General features: G+C 60.1%; 1 protein-coding gene across 1 annotated transcript in view; it reads right to left on the bottom strand.

The window, feature by feature from the left end:
- Positions 1-21,325, bottom strand: part of KCNQ4 (potassium voltage-gated channel subfamily Q member 4) — a 51,532-nt gene extending 30,207 nt beyond the window's left edge. Inside the window, exons 1-2 of the mRNA XM_056123497.1 lie at positions 21,321-21,325; positions 20,758-21,132 (exon numbers count right to left, since the gene is read on the bottom strand). Coding sequence (XP_055979472.1) covers positions 20,758-21,132; positions 21,321-21,325 — 380 coding nt within the window. The remainder of the gene's footprint in view (positions 1-20,757; positions 21,133-21,320) is intronic.
- Positions 21,326-21,803: the final 478 nt, after the last annotated feature.

Raw genomic sequence — 21,803 nt, 5'->3', positions numbered from 1 at the left:
TCGAGCAAGTGTGAAGGGTCTTGGTCCTTCCAAGACAACGAAGACGGCCTCCATTGGGCATGGGGTCACGAGTCACAGTCTCATTCCTTGATCTGCCCCCCACCCCCCCGCGCACACACACACACACACACACACACACACACACACACACACACACACATGCACATACCTGGACCTGCCCCAACTCCTGAGCAGGAGAGAGTAGCAGAGTGAAAGTCAATGGGACAGGCCAGGGGGGACGATGCAGAAACCAGACGGCCAGTGAAGCCATCCCTGTTCCACCAGAGCAGCCCGTGTACTCTGTGGTGACTCACTGGACACCCTAGTCTTAGTGTAGATTTCATTTGTGCGAAGAGCTTTCAAACTTTAAAAGGTTGTTCCAGGGGTCAGAGAGAGAGAGAGTATAGTGGGATGGGCGCTTGCCTTGCACGTGGCTGACACAAGGTCAATCCCTGGTACCCCACATGGTCCCCAAGCCCAGCAGGAGTGATCCCTGAGCACAGAGCCAGGAATAAGCCTTGAGCACTACTAGGTGTAGTCCTACCCCCCACCCACCCTCACCCCACTGCCCCATTCTCGCAAATAAAGACGACTGCATCTAGGGCGGAGAAATAGTGCTAGGATGAAGGTGCATGTGCTTGCATGTGGCCAACCCCAATTCAGTCCCTGTTACCACAGACGGTCGTGGGAGCACCACTGTGGACTCAGGTCCCATCCCTTGGCATGACTGTGGAGAGGCCCTCACCACTCCACACCGCACTCCAGTCCAGGCCCAACCTGGCACTGGACACTCTGGTATCTTAGCTATTTATCCCCAACTGCAAGCACAGCTCTTCCCCTGCCCCCTGCCCCCCTCTCCCCTGAGCAGGCTGTGATTGCCCCCTCTCCAGCCTGGCGGGATTCAGTGGAAGCTCACCCTGCACCCCCTTAGTCCCCGAGCACAAGGTCTAAGGCTGTGCTCACCTTCATCATGGAACTCACCTTCACGTGTGAAAGATTCGGTTTGAGTCCCTGCTCCTTTTACGTACCTAAAGCTGGTGGAGCCTTCTGCTTTTCACCCAGAAAGCCCTGGACCCACCGCCCAAAGGGTGCAGGGTAGCTCAAGGCTTCCAGAGTGCCCGCTCTCCTCCACTTGTGCCCAGGTGGACCTGTCACTGTGCGTGCCACACCACCACCTTTCTGCCCCACAGCAGTCAGGGTGGGGAGGAAGCCTGGGTCTCCTAAGGATGTGGTGCTCAGACTGGGCCAGCCACCAAGACAGACTACACCCCTGTCTCCAGGGAACAGGCAGGGCACAGGGAGAGGGCCAAGAAAGAAAGCAGCGGGTCAGCTATCGGTGGTGGTGGAGAAAAATGAAGTGTGGAGAGCAGACAAGGAGCCTTGCTGTGGGCTGGATCAGGGGAGGTTCTTTTGGAGGGTGTGGTGGGAAATGCCACACTGAGAAGGCGACATGGGAACAGAGGGCTGGAGCACTAGGGCAGTGAGCCAACAGATGTCTGGAGACCAGGGCGCTGAGCAGCGGAGAACCAAGTGCAAAAGACATGAGCAGGAGTGCTCCTGAACCAACTCAAACAGTGCTCCAGGCATAAGGGAGCAAGGAAGAGAATGAGAGAGGGAGCAGGCAGGAAATTTAGCTACCAGGAGGTCAATTAGCTACCAGGAGGATTGGGGCTTTGACTTCAGCTTGGGGTGGGAGTGGGGGTCTTTCTGAGTAGGGTGGAACCAGACCTGATTTACATTTGCAAATGACAACGAGGTTATGTGAGAACAGACTGTTGGTGCCAGGGCAGGTCGATGAGGGAGTCGGTAGAGCGTTGGCCCAACATGAGCTAAGAAAGAACCTAATGGGATTGTCCAAGCAAGACAGAAGGGTGAGGTGGACATGGGGAAGCGGAATAGAAATAGTGACCACTCAAAAATGGAAGATCTCCCATAGAGTCCACCTAAGCCAGGGTCTCAGGGTCTCACTGATGAATGGGGAACTGAGTCCCAGGAGGAGTGTAACCTCCCTGCTTCCTGAGACGTGGTCAGAGCTAGGCCTGGCCCCCAAATTTCCCAGCTTTTTTTTGTTTGTTTGTTTGTTTTTTGGGTCGCACTGGTGATGCTCAGGTGTTACTCCTGGCTCTGCACTCAGGAATTACTCCTGGTGTTGCTTGGGGGACCATATGGGATGCTGGGGATCGAACCCAGGTCAGCCGCGTGCAAAGCAAATGCCCTACCCTGCTGTGCTATCGCTCTGGCCCTTCCCAGCTTCTAAGGTAATGTTATTTGGACTTCTCCCTTTCTGTAGAAGATCTAGGCACCTGACCCTCCCTCATCCCCGACTCTAAACTTTCTGTATCCTGGCATCAGGCTGGGGGGCCCATCCCTGGCCTTTCCACAGTATATGACCAAGTGGGGCTCTGGGTTTGAGGACTGGCCAAGTCTCCAACTACTTGGCCCTGGCAGGGTGGGGGACTCATGTTGTCTCTAGGGAACCTTCTGGCCTATGAGTCAGCAGAATCTGGGCAAATGGGCCAGCAGGACAGGAGGATTCTGGGGGAAAGAGCTTGCTCCCAATTCTGGGTCTCAGCACTCTTGGAGAGGGAAGGCGCCAAGAGACCCCAGTGTGGGCGCATATGCTGCCCGAACCCGTGTTCTGCTTGTGCCACGTGGCTAAGCATGTGTGGTGCCCAAGCACATGTGATGCCCGCATCTCCCCTCTTGAGATGTGTACTTTCATGCTTTCATATCTAATACTGGCATGTGTGTAGGGGCTCTCTCTCCACCCTTGGAAAAGCCTGGGCTCTCTCTTGAGCGTGTTACTCTCCACTGTCTGCCACTTTCTCTCCTTCTTCCCTTCAAAAACCTCCAGATAAAATGTTTTACTTCAAAAAAAAAAAAAGAGTTCCCAGGGTGGGATAGGAACCACAGAGAGGGTGGTGCTCCTGAAAAAATACGGGCCCAAGACTGAGTCCAGCCTGCAAGTCCTGCAGATTCAGCCCCTGAGGATCCCCCCCACCACACCCCCACCAATGGAGACTAGGGAACAGGACAGGGGGGAATGTTTCAATGCCTTTGTTACTAATAAGCAAAGCAGCATGCAAACTCCCAGCCACACCTGGCAATATTTTACAGCTGCCCTAAGAGCCTGGTTTCTCATGGGAACCCCGAATCCAGGATCAGCCAGACTGAATAGAGCAACCCAGGCTGACTCCAGTGGGCCCTGACATTGGGAAAGGTCTGCTGTGTGACCTTAGACCAGGAGAGGACCTTCTCTGGGCCTAGTCCACAGCCAAGGGGGAGGAATGATGATCTTAGGCTGCGAGTTTGAAGCACCCCGACAGACATCCTTTCCTTTAGCAGGAGAGGTTGCCTGACCTGTGTTCCCAGTGATCAGAGCAGGCAGGCACCTTCTCGGTGACTCTGAGAAAGGTGTCAGGGTGGAGGAACAGCTGAGGGGCACAGGGTTGTGAAGACACCTGGGCACCTAGGCCAAGGGGCTCCACCTATCTCTGCCCTGAGGAGAGCTTTTCTGCTGCTGAGTTTAGGCTGGGAAAGGAGTCTCTGACACTCCTTTCCACTCATCCACTGGGGACTGGGGACTTCCGCTTCCAGAATGGGAAATAGGGCTCCAGGTGGCACCTGAAGCTGCCATCCAATGGGACGTCAGGACTCACCAGGGGCGTCATTTACATTTCATTTGCATGGTGCTCATTTGCATGGAAAGTCTAGAGGGACCTCTTTCTACCTCCAAAACTCCCCCATAATTGGATAAAGATAGCAACGAGGGATCAGGGTAGACCTAAGCGGAGCTTCCAATAGCTCAGTGAACACAGCAGAGGATGCCGGAGGTCAGGAGATGGGAACAAACTGCATCTCTGGTTCTGACGTCCCCACTAATATTCATGATTATTTGGTGGGCCTCCCAAGCAGTGTTCAAGGGGTCAGGGAACTGCATCCAGATATTCATAGCTAACGAGGTCAGAGGTTCGGTGCTAAGACCTGAGGGTGAGGTGCTGCTCAGCTGTGCCCTGCGGTGTTGACAATGCTCCCAGGGGCCTCCAGGGCCACCCCTGGAGAGGCTCAGGTGGTCACGTGGTGCCAGGAACTTAGCCCAGGTCCAGTGCATGCAAGTGTTCTAACCCTTACACTATCTCCTGGCTCTTTTGTAAAGGAGGAAGATAGAATCCTTTCAGTATCAGCTCCAAAATACCGGGGCTACATTTCAACTCTGACCAACTTTTTTGCGAGGCTCAAAAAGTCTCGGCTCGGCCGCATGACTCTGAGCAGGTGCACTGCCCATCTCTGCAACTCGGTTTCTCAGTTTGTCTGATGGGGCAAACTATGATCCTCTGGTCCCGCAGTCTGGAGGCAGGCTTGAGGGTTTGCAGAAAGGCTTGAGTTCACTTCAGGACACAGAGGTTGACACCAGGCGGGGCGCCTTGGAAGAGGGTGGGGCTCCTGAGGAGGAGGGTCCCTGAGAGGTTCCTCCCCAATACCGCCCTCTGACTCATACAGCCGCGTCAACTTGAAGACCCCGCTTGTCTCCACGTGGTCCGCCAGTGCACAGGCCCTGGTGGGCGGGGTCTGACCCTGCGGACCGGTCCGGCCCTGTGGGCGGGGTCCGCCGCTGGTGGGCGGGGCCTGGTGCTGGTGGACGGACGGGGTCTGACCCTGCGGACCGGTCCGGCCCTGTGGGCGGGGTCCGCCGCTGGTGGGCGGAGCCTGACCCTGCGGACCGGTCCGGCCCTGGGGACGGGTCCGACGCTGGTGGGCGGGGTCATGTGTGATGGGCGGGGCTATTTGTGGGCGGGGCCTCGCGCTGGTGGGCGGGGTCCGGCCCTGTCCGGCCGCGCTCTGCAGACTCCGGCTCGGAGCGCGGGAGGAGCGGGACGGAGCTACGGCTCCGATTACCTCCCAGCGGCCTCCCCAGCCCCGCCGGCTTCATTTTCCGTTTCCAAATTAACAATTGAAAACACGGCGGCCTGAAAGGCGAGCAGCGGGCCAAGCGGAAAGTGTGAAGGTGCCGCCGCGTCCCCGAGGACCGGGGCGGAGAGGAGGGCGCGACACCCGACGGCCCCGGCTCCCTGTCCACCAACGCCGGGCGCGGGAACGGCGCGTCCCGGGCCCCAGACTCGGGTCCCGCCCGGATCCGCTCCCTGGGCTGCCCTGGCCGGTGCCGTCGGAGCCAGGGCTCGGACCCAGCCAGCGCCCCGGCGCCAGCCCCTCGGGGCGGGGGTGCGACACGAGGGCTGGGTTACTACTCCGGGGCTGAGTGCCCGGGCGGGCAGGTAGGTGCCAGGCGAAACCCTCCCGCTCCGTCCTGAAGGCTCCCAGAGTCGGGGAGGTTTGCCAGTGGCCTCAGCAAGCCTTTTCTCTCCGCTGGGGCTCGCTTTGCTCATGGGGCAAACAGAGAGGGCGCTGCCCACCGTTCACAACTGCCCTGGAGAGCTTAAAGGAGAAGGGGGTGAGGTTGGCCCCAGGGAGCCATCTGTCGGTCCCCTCATTATTCTTTGCAGGCGATGCACTGTCCACCCCCGGGAGGACAGGAGACGGCTGCTTTTCCCCTCCCCTCCATCTCAGGACCTCCAAAAGCCCACTCAACAGATCAAGAAACTGAGTCAGAAAGGTTCTCATAAAGAGTTCCAAGTCACAATGTGAGTGGAAAGAACCAGGGTCTCCTCTTCCGAGATCAGCAGCATTTTGGGACCCCTCCTCACTGTCCTAACACCAGCATCAGGAATGGGTGCCTAGAAACCCACTGGTCCTACTTCTAGGCCTCAAGAGCGTGGGCACCAGGGATAGATCCAGTTCTCGCAGTCCATAGACGCCATGAACACAGTTATCACCTTTCCCTGGACCCAGAGCAGGCCTTCGTGCCTTGCCCAGTCTTAGTGGATGTTTGTCGACTGACCAGCAGCACAGGTCCCTGAACACCTGGGTATGTCACATTCTGCCATCCTGTGACAGGGTCTGCTTCAGGAGAGGGCCCCTGAGGGTAAAGTGCACCAGTTCCCAGGCTGGGGACCCTGAGCATTAGAACAGGGATGGAAGGAGCCATCAACTCTGCCTGTGGCAGAGGAGGAGAGAGGGAAGGAATCCTGGAGGGCTGAGTGGACACTATCAAATCGTCTTTCTCCTCACTGCTGTCCAGCCTGAGTCTCTTCCTGGCCCCCCTTCCTTCAACCAACTCTTCATTGCCCACTAAGATTGTAAAGGAAGCCCCCTCCTCCATTTACAATCCCAATGACTCTTCACTCCTTACTGCAGACCCTCTAAAGCCCATGCTCCAGCGGGAGGGAATGGATACAAGAACATGGGCAAGGGAGGGTCCTTGGTATTTAAGTGGAAGTGAAGGGATGATAACTTTGTGCAACCAAAGCCTAGTTACCACTATTGCAACAATGTTACCTCCACTACAATAATAAATCAGTTCAGGAGCTAGAGAAATAGTACAGCCCGTAGGGCACTTTGCTGACACACAGACAAGCTGGGATTGATTCCCTGTACCCCATCTGGTCCCCCAAACCCCTGGTTCCCCCAAACTCTACCACAAGTGATTCCTGAGCACTGATGCAGAAGTAAGCCGTGAGCATGGCTGGGTGTGCCCCCCTCATAAACAAAATTTACAAATAAATCAATTTCTCAATACAAACCAAGCTCCTCAGCCCGGTGGCTGCGGGGTACACACTTGGGAAGCACCTCCCACTTCCCACATTGTCTACTTAGAACCTTTCCACCTTGGGGACTTTGTGCCCTTCCACTCCCCCCTCCCCCGCAAGAATCCCTGACCTGCTTTGGGGGAAAGTGGTCCCCCATGTCTGCTGGGATTCCCAGCTGCTCTGGGAACCTCAGGGTGCTTTGTGTAGAGGGCAGAGGGTGCTCCTACCTCTGTCCACCACTGCAGCCCTGCCTCAGAGGCTCCATCCACACACTGAGGACTGAGGACCAGACCAGTTCCGACTCCTCCCCACACCTCAGATTCAATGCTCCAGTGTCTGAGACCAGTGAGAGACCAGGTGTCAAGGGCCTGGAGCACCAATGAGTCGGGCTTTACCCACTGTACTGTGGGCGCTCCCACAGTAGAGAGAGCTAGGCGTCTTGAGGTAGCTGCAGAAGTAGGTGGGCAGAAGGAGGACTCAGGCAAGTCCTGCCCAACACTGGGGCACAGGGGAAAGAGAATGGATGGAGACCCATGTTCTACCTGTCTAAACATTGACCAGTTTCAGCCAGGCCAGGGAAATCACTCAGATGGGCTGGAACACACGCTTTGCATACAGAGGCGGATGTGGAGGCCCTGAGCTGAATCCCCGGCACTGCCAACATTTCCCCTCCGACACTGCGGGCCAGTGACCCCAGCTTCGAATTATCTGCCAGGCTGAAAATTGCCAACAGTGGTCCGTAGTGGTCCCGCTGAGCACTGGGAGGTCCCAAAATAAATTTTAAAATATAAAGCTTAAATCAAGTAAATGCTATTAAATCCATGGCCAAGGAGTCAGAGAGACAGTACTAGTGGCTAAACCACTTGCCTTGCATGCAGCCAATCGGGTTCAGTCCCTGGTACCCATATGGTCCCCTGAGCAACTCCAGGTGTGATCCCTGAGCACAGAGGCAGGAGTAAGACCTGGGCACATCTGGGTATGGCCCAAAAGCCAACCAGTATTTAAATAAAAACGTCGTACTGCTGGTGACAGACCTTCACCACTGTGAATTTAGAATGTTAGAGTGAGGCAGCGAGGGAGGGCCAGCCCTGCCTCCTCTGTCCCCTCTGTCCCTTCTGTCCTCATACTGTGCCCTCTTCTCTTCTACACTGAGTTCACCCTCAGAGGCAAGCCCTCAGGTCCAATGGGGCTGCCCAATCACCTAGGTCTCCTAGGTCCATCACCTGGGCTGAAAACAGTCGTCCTTGATGGCCCATAAGGGCTTGATGGCTGGGCCCTGCAGAGGATGTCCACAAGGATGAAGCTATCTTGGACCGGGCTGTGGTCAGACTAGGGACTCCAGATGCCCTGGAGTTTTCTAGAACACTGGTCATCAACTGCGCATCCACAGAGATTTCATGCAGGCTCAAGCAAAAGTCACTGCCCCTTAACCGACAGTGATTTTCACTTGCAGATCCGAGGACAGGTGTTGTCCCACATGTGAAGGGGCTGAAAACCACTGTTCTAGAACAAGGAGGGCCAGGCTCTAGAGAGGCAGTAAGTTGAGCTGTTCCGACTGGATGGGTAGGATTCTGAAATACTGCACGCGCGCGCGCGCGCGCGCGCGCGCGCGCGCACACACACACACACACACACCCCAGACACAGACACAGACACACACACACACACACACTCCCCCAGATCTTCCCTGTACTGTCCCTATGCTGCCTCACAATGCATGCACGCTCCACTAGAGCTGCCCTTAACTGCCCTTCAACACAGACACACACACACACCACACACACACACACACTCCCCCCAGTACTACCTGGCATCACTTCCCCCGCCCTCCCGCCACAGGAGCCGCCAGGGATCAGCCACCACCAGCATGAGCAACTCGGGGACTGCCCCAGCTCTCCTCCCTTCTGCCAGGGCCATGGCCTCCATAAACTCCCCAAAGTCGGGGGCACCTTTCTGGTGGGTAAGTCCTGGGGGCCTCCCGCGGACAGGCCACTGACCGGAGGGGACAAGCAGGTCTGCCGCTGGGGCTGCCTGTGTTGACGGGGCTCAGGCTGGACGGAGAAGCTAGACCAGGCCCCAGAAGGAGAGGGAGCCCTGGTATAAATAACTGTGGGGGGCCGGGATGTTTGGGCCCGTCTCCCAGGCGACGGCCGTGTTTACAGCCCAGGGAGGGGGGCATGGCCCACACACTTGCCTCCCTGACTTATTGCCAGATTTTTCCAGGAAGGGGAGGCCCAGGGTTAGCCCCAAACACTCCAGCTCTGTACCCCCATCCGCACCTCCCCCTAACTCTGCCCCAACGGGGGCTCTAAATCTCCCTGCCACTGGCCCATGCCTGAGCTGCAGAGACTACAAGGCCTGCGTCCCTATCAGCCCCCAAGTCCCAGCTTTTGTCCTCACAAGTCCCAACACTGGCCAGAGAATGAGAGGGTGGGGAGCAGGACCAGGCAAGGGAGGCCCCACACCGAGAAGCTGGGTGTGTACCAGAGAGCTGAGTGGCGGCGCTTGGGCACGGGGCAGGGACAGGCCTCTCCCAAGGCCCTGGCTGAGGGTTAGCAGATCCCTCTCCTAGCCCTGTGCCTACCCTTGGCCTCTCATGCACGGAGCAGCAGCACACTGGTCCCCATCACGGCGGTGGGGTTAGCAAGTACAATCCTGGCCATGCTCAAGCCAGATCCCGGCCCCGGCAGCCAGCTAAGAAAATGGACCCTGGCGCAGGAGGGTACATGGACGGGCCCGTTTCCTTCCATGGGGCAGCAGCTGCAGTGTCCTCACACACTGAAATACAGGGCTTGATGGGAACTGAGTTCCAGTCTCTCTCTGTCTCTCTCTCTCCACCCCCCCTTCCTCTCTCTCCCTTCATTCCCACATAACTAATGGAACAGCATCTGATTTGAGGCACACTAACTGACTCACTGCACCAAGATCAGAAGCTCCAAACCGGGACTGTCTGTTGGGGTCCCAGTCAGGGATGTGCGCCCCACCCCATTCCCACCCCATGCAGTCCCAGCCTTGCCTCTTCACGGCTGACCAGTTCAGGACCAGTCCTTCTCCTCTCTCAGCCCCAGGTGGCAACATCTTCCTCCAGGGCTGGTGTGAGGACTACTCGGGGGGCAGGGCTGGGGGTCGGGCTTGCCCACCCAGCAGAAAGGCGCTTCTTCAGTCTGCGGGCTCGGAGACAGGGAGGACCAGCTCGAGAGCTGTGGGGGTGCAGGTGAACTTGGTGTCTATCACCATCAGGCACAGCGGAGCTCCTGTCTGATGTCTGCCTGTCACCCAGCTCTGTCTCAGCCCTGTTCTGAGCCTCGGTTTCCCATCAGTAGAAGAAGGGGGCTGGGAAGGCCAGTGATCTCACAGGCTATGAGTGATGGGAGGGAGCAAGGGGCTGGGAGGTTGAACCCCCTGGACGTGGCTCTTTCTTTAGGGCACTTCGCCTTTGGCTGACCCAGTTCCTGAGTGCTCCCTCAGACTCTCCTAAGGCCACAGTGCTGAAGCCCCACACCCGGGGCCCCACCCTCGCCAGACAGCCCCCTGGACCCTTTGGCGGCAGCCTCAGAACCTCCATCCAGCCTCTTGTTTCCGGGCCACACACACACCTTCCAGACAGGCTTTGCATGGGCAGCCGAGCTTTCCCTACAGGCAAAGTCCTCAGGCTCCAGGCCAAGCCCCGCCTGACCTCCGCAGGCCTAGGGGTCAGCTCCAAAGAAGCCATGCAGGGACTGCAGAGGGACAGGTGAGCCAGCTAGACCCTCATCCTCAGGGCCCCTCCATCCGACCAATCCGAGAGATGTCCCTAAAATGCAAATCTGTCCCCTTCTGAGCCTTCCTCTCAGGCTTCCCTGAGAAACCTCCACCCCTCAGTCAGCCTTATGTCATCCCAGATGCTTCTCTGCATCCCTCCTGCCCCTGAAACCTCTCACTCACCTGACCTCTGGCTATTCTTTGGTAATGCCCTGTTCTCCTCCACCCCTGGGCTTTGCCCAGGATAATCTCTCTGCTTGTCATGCTGTTTCCTGCTCCTTGGGTCTGGTTGACTCCCACTCCTACTCAACTTTCAGATATCATCATCATTTTGGCGCGGGGGGGGGGGGGGGGGGATTGTAGGGAGATTATCACCACATTTGGTGTTGCTGGGATGGGGGGACTACTCTGGGTTTTATGAGCAACAGCATTCTCAGCAGTGATTGGGGAACCCTGTGGTCCCAGGGGTCAAACCAGGTCAGCTGCATGCAAAGAAAATACCTAATCCCTGTTCTGTCTCTCTGATCTCAGGTTTGGTTTATCTGGAGGGAGGGACACAGCCAGCCAGCAATGCTCCGGACTTACTCCTGGCTCTGTGCTCAGGGATCACTCATGGCGGTTCTCGGAGGTCTAAATGTGGTGCCAAGGATCGAACCAGGATTGTCAGCATGCAGGGTAAGAGCCTTAAGTCATGCACTATCTCTCCAGTCCCTCTGATGCCAGCTTAAACCCCCTTCCTCAGGGAAGTCTCTCCAGCTATGTCCAACTGGGACTGGGCTCCTGCAGCCCAGCCAATTGCCTGTCCCCACAGTCCCCAGCACAGGGGCCAGGGCCTTACCCCGGGGGGCTGCTTGTGAAGGTTTCCAAATGAGGCAGTGGTTACGAGCCCCAAGTGTAGGACAGGTGCGGGGGACCAGACCCTGAACTCCAGCAGCCCCCGGGCAGGCCAGCCCAAGGGGGAGAGAGACCGATGCTGGCAGCCCGGGACCCGGGCCCTGGATCAGAACTTCAGGGTGTAGAATCCTGCCCTCCAATCTGCTGCCAGGCAGGTCGCTCCTCCTCTGCCTCAGCCTCCCCATACAGGGAGACGTTACCTGGAGGGTTTGAGAGGCAGAGGTGGGTGGCCAGTGGGGCCAAATGGTCTCAACAGAGTTTGGACCGGGGAGGGCAGAGAGAGGGCTACAGCTGGAAACTCCATCCTCTGCCCTAGGACCCCGTCACCCCCTCACCCTGCAGTCTGGCACACTGGGCTTTCCTTCCACCTCAGCCTCCTGGCTTCTACCTCCTACCGACCAGGGCACCTGGGTAACCTCTGAGCTCCTGTGACAGCTTCTAGATCAAGGCCGGCAGGACCTGCGTACCGAGAGGAACCCAGCAGCCGGCAGAGACCTGGGGCTCCCCCATCCACTCCACTTTCAGCCCCAAAGCTGGAAGGAGGCAGGATAAGGAATTTCACGCGCCGGCAGCATTTCCAAAAACACTTTGGGGACTGAGTAAGGATGTCAACTTTTTATTTTGCCAAGTAAGGACATTTGGAGAAAAAAAAAATCCCAGCCACATCATTTCATAAAAGAAAGAACATAATCTCAGACTAAAAGACAGCCCTTTAAATGGATTAAATTTAGCCTTATGAAAAAGCCACCTAGTTGTCCTTATTTCCTTGGGATTTGCCTTAGGCCACTGAAAACCGCCACGGGTCACGGCTGTGTCCGGGAGCACTGGGAGAGGGCTTGGGAGCGACCCAGACATGCTGCTGTGAGCAGTCACTTCCCCTCCCTGAGCCTCAGTTTCCTACGGACAAAGTGGGAACATTCAGCCAACAACCCGGTGATGCGTCCCAAAGAGAAAGGGGCAGATGACCCGCTGAGGGCAGGGGCCAGGCGCAGCTGAGAAGAGCAGATCCACCCACCCTGTTTCCTGCATGCCCCTGACCCCTGCAGTGCCACTCCAATTGCAGTCACTTCCCGCCATTCTCCTCCCAGCCTCTGCTCTGGCCATGTCTCCATCTGCAGTGCCCTCAGGACAGAATTCACTAGAATGTTCAGCTCTGGGCTGACACACAAAGGACTTTGGGGTCCTTTCTCCAATTTCTCTCGAGTTGGCAAAACGCTTCTCATCCTGGTCACCCGGCCTCAATGCCATCTTATTCCCTGGGTCAGCGAACAGGACTGATTACCAAGCCTGGGCCAAGCACCACGGCGCCCCTCACCCCTCAAGCCTCACAGTTGGACGGGGCAGGGATGAGGCGGGGTAGGGGGGAGAGGGCATGGCTCTCAGGAGTGGGCAAGCAGAGTTAGGGGGGCTCTGAAGCTCTGGGGGCCCTCAACTCAACCCTGGGGTAAGGGCAGGCGGGGAGTAATTCCAAGAAGTTGTGGAATTCACGAACTGGAATTTGAAGGATGAAGAGTTATTCACTAGCAGATGGAGCGGGAGGCAGAGGACGGGGGCATTTAGCAGCACCTTTGGGGGCACTGCCGACAGTTTCTTAGGGCAAAGAGTGAAACATGGTCGAGGCACTGGGTTCCTGATGCAGGCGGTGGGGAAGCCATCGCTGGGGACCTGGAGGGAGAGGCTGAGTTGGCGGTGCCCAGGGCATATGAGGGAGCGCCCACCAGTCACTGCACAGCAGCTCCGAGATAAAGCTGCAGTTGCAGTCATCACAGAGGGGGCCCCCAAAGACCCCACGGTGCACAAGGTCTTTCCCCCAGAAACCGAGGACAGAAGGGCCCAGGACAGAGCCCCAGGGAACCGCAATATTCCGGGGCTGGAAGGGGGAGCGAAGAGGCAGGCTGAGGCAAGGCAGGGAGCCAGGAGGGAGGCTGCACCCCAAGGAGTCACAGTTGGGGTTTAGTCCCACTTCTGCAATGTCTGAGCTCGGAGGGCTCTGGGCTTCCTCTCCCTCATCTGTAAAACAGGGCAAATTTATGTCCTAGCGGAGGAAAGTGGAGAGCCTGGGGGCTTCCCTACAGCCAGGTTAGTCCTCCTCACACCCCTCCCAAACCCCCCCAGGTTGCTGCCAATCAGAGAGAGTGATGAAGTAGGGGAGAGGGCGGTGCCTGCTCCTTCTATCCGAGCACCGGAAGGCTCAGAGATGGGGCTGGGGGCATAAGGCAATCCCCTGTGAGCCGTGCCCTTGCTCCTCAGTTTATCCATCTATGAGGTGATGCCAAGGACCTGCTTGAGGCCTGAGTCCCTTCTCACTCTGCTGATCAGCTGCAGGAGAAGGGAGACGGTGCAAAGCCGACAGGCCATTCCAAAACCACCCTGGGGAAGACAGCCTCCTGGGGTCTGGGTCCTCCGCCCGCCCCCTCAATGTCCAGGGACTGGTCCCTCGGCAAGAGGGTGGCAGCCGGGCCAAGAAGGGCAGAGCAGAGGCTCCCAGGATTGTGCTGACAAAGAGGTTCTTCTCCCTCCCTCTCCCAACCCCCTCCCCTTCCCGGGGGACAGCCAAGCCCAGCAAAAAATAAACCCTGAGATGGAGGCCTGGCTGGCCTGCTCTCCCAGGGAGGCGTGGCAGGGAGGAGGGGTGGAGGTGAGGCCGCTGGGACCACCTCCCCCCAGACCCAGGGAGCCTGCCCTAAGTCCTCCTCTCTCCCAGAGTCAGCTACAGGGGCCGGCTTTGCCAGCACCCCACTTTGGGGAGGGGAGGCTGCCACTTGCAACTATCAGGACCCTTATCAGAGGAAAATCCTATGCTGCCCAGCTGGCCCCTTACCCTGCCTCAGGGGTAGGTAAGAGGGGGCAGGTCCTTAGTACTGTGTGTAGGTCACTAATCCCTACAGGACAGGCTGGCCCCCTGCTTTTGCCTGCCTGCCACAGATGACCTATAATCCCTGGGACACGTGTCCATTCCCCACCTTCCCACTCTACCCACTTTTCCCTGGACCTGGGCAGGAAGAGGGGAGGACCAGCTCAGGGCTTCCTAGCCTCCCTCCTCCGATGCTGCCCGCTGCCCACGGATTCCCAGCCCAATTACTCTGCTGCCTGGGGCTGCCTCCCTCTCCGCACCTCCAGGGGCCAATCCCCTAGGCGAGCACTTCCTGCCCTAGGGATAGAGCTGCCAGGAAAGCCTGGAGTCCTGCAGGGCTTTGGGGTGGGGGGGCAGTCCTGGAGGCCTGAGCAGACCCTGTCTCACCAGTCCCTCAGAGCCTGGATGGGGTGGGGGGGGAGGGGACAGGTGCCCTTCTAAGTGCGTATCAAGCTTGGAAGGACCCAGAGCGAAGGTGCTGGAAGAACTTCCTCCTTCCTACTCACACCCTACAAACCTCCGGGTCCCAAGACAGTCACTTCACTGGTCCATCCTATCCCCAGGCAGCCCCCTTGGGACACACCCCTGTAGCAAGTTGACCGTTTCACAGAGGGCAACTGGGAGGCCCAGGTATTTCCTAGTAAGTGCTGCAGCTTTGAATTGAGGTTGCCGGGTTGCCGTCCCCAGGATTAGATACTCAGGAGAGGGTGGGAGTTGCTCTCCTCCCCAGGGGTCCCCAGAGAGCCATCAGCTCCTTGTGGTCCATCTGGTCTCGGAAGGGGGGTGATAGCAAGGCTCATCCCTGGCCAAATAGAGACACTCCCAGATCCACCTTCCCAGACGCACAGACATACCTGGAAGAAAGGCAGGAGGTCCGGCAGGGAGACCCCTGACCACCCTCCAGGGCTGCCTCCACCTGTCCTCCAGGTCAGAGACTGCATTGTTCTGGGACTAATTTGTCAACTGAGGTGGAGGCAACAAGACCCCAGGGCCCCTGGTTGGAGTCCCAGAGCCAACATTCACCAGCTGTGACCAGGGCACGTGGGAGAACCCCTCAGCAGCCTCACCTTGCACAAGAGTGACAGGAGGACCATGTGGACTGCCTGGCGTGATGGCTCTGAGGGTTACGTGCCCAGAAGGGCGGGGTGGCAGGGCTTGCCCAAAAGGTCCAGAGTCACATCCGCAGGCCCCTGGTTCCTCAGTGGATAGGACTCCTCATCTCTCCAGACACCTCAGGCACCCCCAGACAGTCTGCCAGACCCAGAGACCCACATGTTGCATCCAGGACCCCCGTCAGAGGCTTGCCCAGGGAAGAGGGGACAGAAATGCAAGGATGGGGGCAGAAATGCTGACAGGTGCCATCAGGAGGAGAGAACGGGGAATACTGGCGCTGCGGAATGCCAGGCTCGGAGTCATCCAGCCAACGCTCCCAGGGCAGCCTGTATGCTTGGGTCTGGGGGCTAAGCCGGGCTCTCGCGCACACACAGCATACACACAGAGCCCGGGGGCCATCATCCCAGCCCCAGAGCAGCCCCGGTACCCTTGTTCTTCTTCTTTTTTTTTTTTTTTTGCATTTTTGGGTCACACCGGCAATGCTCAGGGGTTACGCCTGGCTCTGCACTCAGGAATTACTCCTGGCAGTGCTTGGGGGACCATATGGGATGCTGGGAATCGAACCCAGGTTGACTGCATGCAAAGCGAATGCCCTACCTACATGCTGTGCTATCGCTCCAGCCCCAGTACCCCTGTTCTTCCGAGAACAGCGGAGCCTGGTGAGAGGTCACACAACTTGCCAAGGAACACAACTACTGAGGGTTGAAAGAGAAATAAACCCCAATCTGTCACACACGGAGCCCTGCTCTTCAACCCGCTGTGGGCGATGAAAATCCCCCCATTCCTGCACCCCGGGCCTTCAGCTCCCACACCAGGGCTTCTGCAAGAGGCTGCCGGCCGTCCTGCGTGGGCCCTAACCCGAGTGTCAACCCTGCACACAGTGCCACACGGGTGCAGTGTGGGGCTGGGAGAGCCCCTGCAGCTGGCTGGGGGAGTCTGGGGGGCAGGGCCGGGCCGGGCCAAGCTTACGAGGCTTCCTCTCTCCCAGCTCCCTAAACTGGCTCCGAGAACCTGAAATTAATCACCCACTCAAAGTGCTGCCATCAGCCCGAGAATAATCACCCCAAGAAGTGCCTGCTCTTCTGTGCTAAGGGCCTCGGCTCTCCAGCACAGCTCTGGCAGGCACGGCGGGGCTCCACAGAGGGAGGGGAAGAGGGGGGGCAGGTGCAGGGGGCAAACAAGAGGAGACCCCACTGGCTGCAGGGACCCCAAAGGAGCACACAGAAAGGAGCTTCACGGCTAGGACTGGGCAGAGAAATCAGAGGGATCCCAAGGGCCTGATGTGTGCAAAGCCCTGGGTTCAGTCACAGCACTGGCCCCCCACAGCACCATTGCGGGGAGCCCCGCAGCCCCAACACTGCCAGGAATGCCTCCATCCCACGGACAGAATAAGCTTAAGAATAGAAGGCTGAAAAAAATATATATACATATATTTTTAAATAGAAGGCTGGCAGGAGGGCCGTTCCACTCGCCCCCTTCTGAAAAGACCCAACCAGAGGACAGTGTCTGAGATGCCGCAGTAGGAAGAATTTGGGTCCTACTCGGAGTCCTGCTCCTCACAACAAGGCAGAACTCTTGGGGCATCAGCCTGCTCCGTGGATCTGGATCAGGGCGAGGATCTGGTGCAGCCAGCATCCACCCGGGGGGCGGGGGAGGGATGCAAGAGAAGCAAAGCCAGCATTATCCTCGGGCGGGCCCGGTGGCCAGTGGCGCTCCGTGACTCTGCTCCGTCCAGGGCCGTGTGTGAAGTAATGAGGAGGCAGCGCAGTTGTGCAGCAGGGTTCCCTGTGCCGGCTGGACACTGCATGTGCCTTTGGGCTGAAGTCCAGGCGAACACACTTGAGACAGATGGACACGGAGCTGTGAGAGTGCATGTGTTGTGTCTGTGTGTCTGAGTGTGAGGTTTGCTCTGTGTGTGTGTGTGTGTGTGTGTGTGTGTGTGTGTGTGTGTGTGCAGAGCCACAGACGGACATGGGAAATTTGGCCGCACTGGGTTAGGGTCCCAGGACGCCGGGGCTAGGCACGGAGGATTTGGCACCGCAGCTGGCCCTGAGGTGCCTGGGGCTGGAACGGGGGTGCGGGAGAAAGCTCCCAGTCAGGCCTGGCTCTGGGGAGGCTCCTTCTCAGTGACTCTGGGACCTTACCTAGGCCTCAGTTTCCTCATCAGCCAAATGAGGAAGAGGAGGTGATGCCACTCCGGCAGGGAATTAGAGTGGTGGCAGAGAGACCATTAGGGAGCACTTGAAGGTGCACAAGGGGTACCACAGGGTTCCCATTCCTGCTCCCAGAGCACCCGAGGCTGCAGGACGGGGGGCAGGGCCTATGGGGAAAATCAGGGGTCCTGGTCCAGCATCTGACCCTCATTTGCCATGCAGCTTCGTCTCCAGGGTCGGTGCAAAGAAAGCCAACAATGGGGGGCTGCAAAGGGGACCGTCACACAGGCTGGAGTCCCCAGGGGCGGCCTGAGGCTCTGGGCACCTTCTCCTGAGGTTGTTCCCACCAGGGCCCTCGCCCAGATGGTGGCAGTGGCAGCTGAGGGCAGGGGGCTTGGCGTCTGCACCCTCGAGCTGCCACCACTCCTCCCCTCCTCATTCCCACAGCTTCTGACCCCAGGGTCGTGGCGGGAGGATGTTTACAGAGCGGAAACCTTCACCCAGAGAACGTCCTTCTGCTGGGTGCTGGGGGCTGGGAGCAGCCTGGGGACAAGGCCCTTTGGGGAGGGGGAGGGCCTGACTTCCGAAGGAAAATCAACCCGGGCGGGGAGGGGGGCTTCTGCTGAGAGGCGGCATGGAAGGGGAATCGTGCAGAACGCAGAACGCTGGGGCAGCAGGAAAGGTGTTTTGCGGTACTCAGACACCCAGCAGGAGGGTCCTGGAGGGGTGCAGCTCACAGGGGCTGGGGCACAGGGCGGGTGCAGGGAGAGAGGGAAGCCAGAAGCTCTGGAGACCCCCTCACTCTGGCCTCACTCTTGGCGTTGGGGTTCCCATTCCCCAGAGGCCACAGCTAGGGGGAGGGGGCTTGTCTTGGGGGCCAGCAAAGGTGCCTGCACCTGTGGGATTGAGGAATCTGGCCCCTGGGGTGAACAGACTCAAGTCTGGCATGCGTCCTTCTCTTGCAGCACCTCTGCAGGGGTTGGGGTGTGGGGCTTGGGTGTCCAAGAAGGTGGTCCTAGTCAGCTGTGTCCACTGGGCTCCCCTCCCTAGGCCGTGGGCAAGAGTTTGAAAAGGGGGGTATTGACCAAGGAACAGTATTTTGAAAAGGCGGAGGGGATGAGTCCAGCACCGGACACTTCCCGGCAAGAGCACCCCCAAGGCCCTGCAGTGAGTGAGGAGGAAGCCGCGCTCTGGAGAGCTCAGGAATGCAGAGCCTCTGTGCACCCCACAGCTCCCAGGGCCCTTCCCTCCGGTGGCCTCACCCAAAAGGCACCCACAGGATGGACAGTTTTTTACCCACTGAGGTGGCAGAAATACCTACAACCCAGAGGAGTGCAGTGACCAACCCAGGATCACACAGCATGCAAGACGGGGCTCCTGACCCTATGACATGGAGGATGGCCAGTGCCCTGAGATGCCCTGAGATGTGGCCCCCAGATGTGTGGACATCTGGGGGCCACAGAGTCCCCCAAAACTTCCGGAGATGCCGCAGCCCTGGGCTCCTAGGGACAAGTGGTCAGAGCAAGGGTGCCCCTGGCCAAGGCATTCCTGGCATCCAGAAAGGGCAGGATGTGGGGCAAAGGTGCCAGCAGATTTAGCTCCTGCCGAGGAAGGTGAAGACAGTGGCTGGCCTGAGTGGAAAAGGCAGGCCGTTCGCCTCCAGTGACCCTCGTGGGCACTAAGAGGTGGGGACAAAGGAGCCCCGGGCAGAGCCCTAGCGGAGCCCCAGGCCCAACCTCGCCTTGAGAGCGCCGTGGGGTGGGCACCAGAGCCGGTCTCTGTGGAATGTCTTGCCCTCCTTGGGTGCCAACGCTGCAGTGTGGACAGAGGGGGTGCAATGTGGCCACCGAGTTAGCGTGTACCCCTCCACTACCCTGCACTCCCCCGGACCCTTCATCACACCAGCAGTCCCCTCTGGAGAGGAAAGTTTCACCCTCCTGCCTCTAATGGCTCCACTGAACTACTGACCGTGACCTCCTGTCCTAAGCAACTGCAATTTTCTGCCCCTGGCTGAGCCCCGCGCAAAGTCAAGGTTGCTGCTGCCAAGGGTTTAGAGGCCCCAGGAATTCTGGCTCTGCCTCCCCAAACCCCCGGGCCGGGGCTCCTCCACCGGCAATTCCTCCCCCTCGTCTCTGACATTCTGTGGGCCCACTTAGGACCAGGCAGACACCGACAAGCAGTACCAGAGGGCAGGAGGGAGGAGACCCCGCCAGGCAGTTGGAACAGATCAGAAGAAGGAGGAGACAGACGGACAGAGGCACCCAAAACGGAGAGGCCAGCAGAGGCGTGAGCCAGAGAGGCAGAAGGACTGTGGGACAGTTCGCTGGAGAGAGGCGCAGACAGGCCCGCAGCCTTACAGGTGGGGACAGCCGGCAAGAGACAGCCAGACGCAGGCGGGACTATCCTGTGGCCAGGATACGCAAGACCACCCTCTTCTGGGAAGAGAGACAGAGACCGGTGGGCCCGGGTGGGGAAGGGGGAGACGCCGAGGCCCCTTTTTCCCAGATGGGATCCGAGTGTCCCAGCAGCGCTAGGCCCAGCCCCACAACTGATACCGGCCAGGCCTCTCATGTTCCCGGCTGGCGGCCCAGGCCAGCCCCCAGCGCCCTGCTCAGCTTGGAGCTGCCAAAATTCACTCTTTACATCCAAGAGGGGTCAGTGTTTTGAAAAGTTGTAGGAGCCGCGGGAGGGGGCCTGAAGTGTCAGAGTTTCCAACCCGACTCCTCTCCTCTCCTCTCCTCTTTCTTTTCGCCGCCAGTGCCCAGAGCCCGGCCTGCTGTGGCCGCCAGGGAACCAGGCAGGCCAGCCGGCTGCGGGATGCAGGGGCCAAAGTTGCCCGGGCAGGGAGAGCGAGTGAAGCCGAGGGGCAGTGGGACACACTTCTCTGGGGCCTGTTCAGGTGGCTCAGGGACAGAGAACGCCACCTTAGCTGGGGAGTGTCCTGGGTTGTGGCAAGGGGCCCTTACTGAAAAGGGGCATTTCCTAAGGCGTGGGGGACAGGAGTGGAAACTACTTAAGCGACAGAACCGGGCGGCAGAGAATGGGGGCTGGCGAGGCAGGGAGGTCTGGGACACAGAGGGGGACGGGATGGGGACAAGGGAGGGGGTGCCAACAGCGGAGAGGGGGGCACCCGCACGGAGGAAAGACGGAATTAAGCAGCGGGCTGGGGGTGTCGGAGGCGGGCGCGCCCAGGGGCGAGGACTCCGGGCTCCGAGGGGCAGACAGGACAGCAGCGGAGCCTGGGGACTCCGCGGGAGGGTCGGCGTCGGGGGTGGGGGCAGGAGGCGGAGCCAGGGCGGGTCGCCGTCCCGCCGGGGACCCCCTCCGCCGGGGGGGGGGCGCGGGGTGGCACACTCACATGAAGGCGTGGTAGACGAAGGCCCAGCCGCGGGGTCGCTCCAGCACGTTGTACACCCAGTTCTGCAGGCGGCGGTAGCGCTTGTGCGCGGCCGAGGAGCGCTGGCCGCAGGCGGAGCCCGAGCCCGAGCCCGGCCCCGGGAGGGGCGCGCCCGGCGGCAGGGGGCTGCCCAGGAGGCCCAGGCGGCGCGGGGAGCCGCCCCCGCCCGCCTCGCCCTGCTCGCTCTGCACGGCCGTGAGCGCCACCAGCTCGGCGCGGGGGGCGTCCCCGAGGCGGCGCGGGGGGGGCGTCGGCCATGGGCGGCGCCGGGCGTGGGGGGGGTCCGGAGCGGCGGGGTGCGCGCGCGCGCGCGGGGGGGCGCTCAGCGGCGCATGGCTCGGACCCGGGGCCGGGCGAGCGCGGGCGGGCGGGCGGCGGGCGGCGGGGGCGAGGGGCCGCGCCGGGGCCGCGCGGGGGCCGGGGGCGGGCGCGCGGAGCCTGGGGGCCGCCGGAGCCCGCGCTGACCGCCCGCTTCCCCGGCGACTGGGGCGGCTCTTTCCGACTCCAACTCTCTTATTACGCGCTCCATGCCGCTCGCCTTTCCACCTGCCGCCGGCGCGCCGCTCACATGTCACCCGCGCCCCGCCCCCGCCGCCGCCCCCGCCCGCCGCCGCCTGCCCAAATCGGGAGGGCGCGCGGAGCCGCGCCGGGCCCGGCGAGGTGGGGGGCGGGGCGCGAGCCCCCCGGGACGGGCGCGCGCGGGGCGGGCGGCGGGAGGCGCGCCGTGCCCGGGGCCGGCGCGGCGGCCGGGAGCGGGGTCGGGGGGGGGGGGGCACGTGTCGGTGGGGCGGGGCCGACCCCGCGGGCGGGCTGGCGCTGGGCTGGGGGCGAAGGTCCCAAGACGGGGGCGGGGCAGGCTCGGGCGCCCCGGGTCGTCGGCGTGCGCCCCGAGGGGTGCCGCGCGGGGTCCGGCCCCGCGCGAGGCCCGACTGGGGAGGGGCGCCCAGGTACGTCGGCGGCACCGTCCACGCAACGTCCCTTCTTCTAGGGCGCGGGAGCCCCACCCG

This window comes from Sorex fumeus, unplaced genomic scaffold (assembly GCF_029834395.1).
Source record: "Sorex fumeus unplaced genomic scaffold, SorFum_2.1 ptg000047l, whole genome shotgun sequence".
Classification (NCBI taxonomy): Eukaryota; Metazoa; Chordata; class Mammalia; order Eulipotyphla; family Soricidae; genus Sorex; species Sorex fumeus.
The sequence above is the reverse complement of the archived record's forward strand: the minus strand, read 5'-3'. Positions and strand labels throughout refer to the sequence as shown.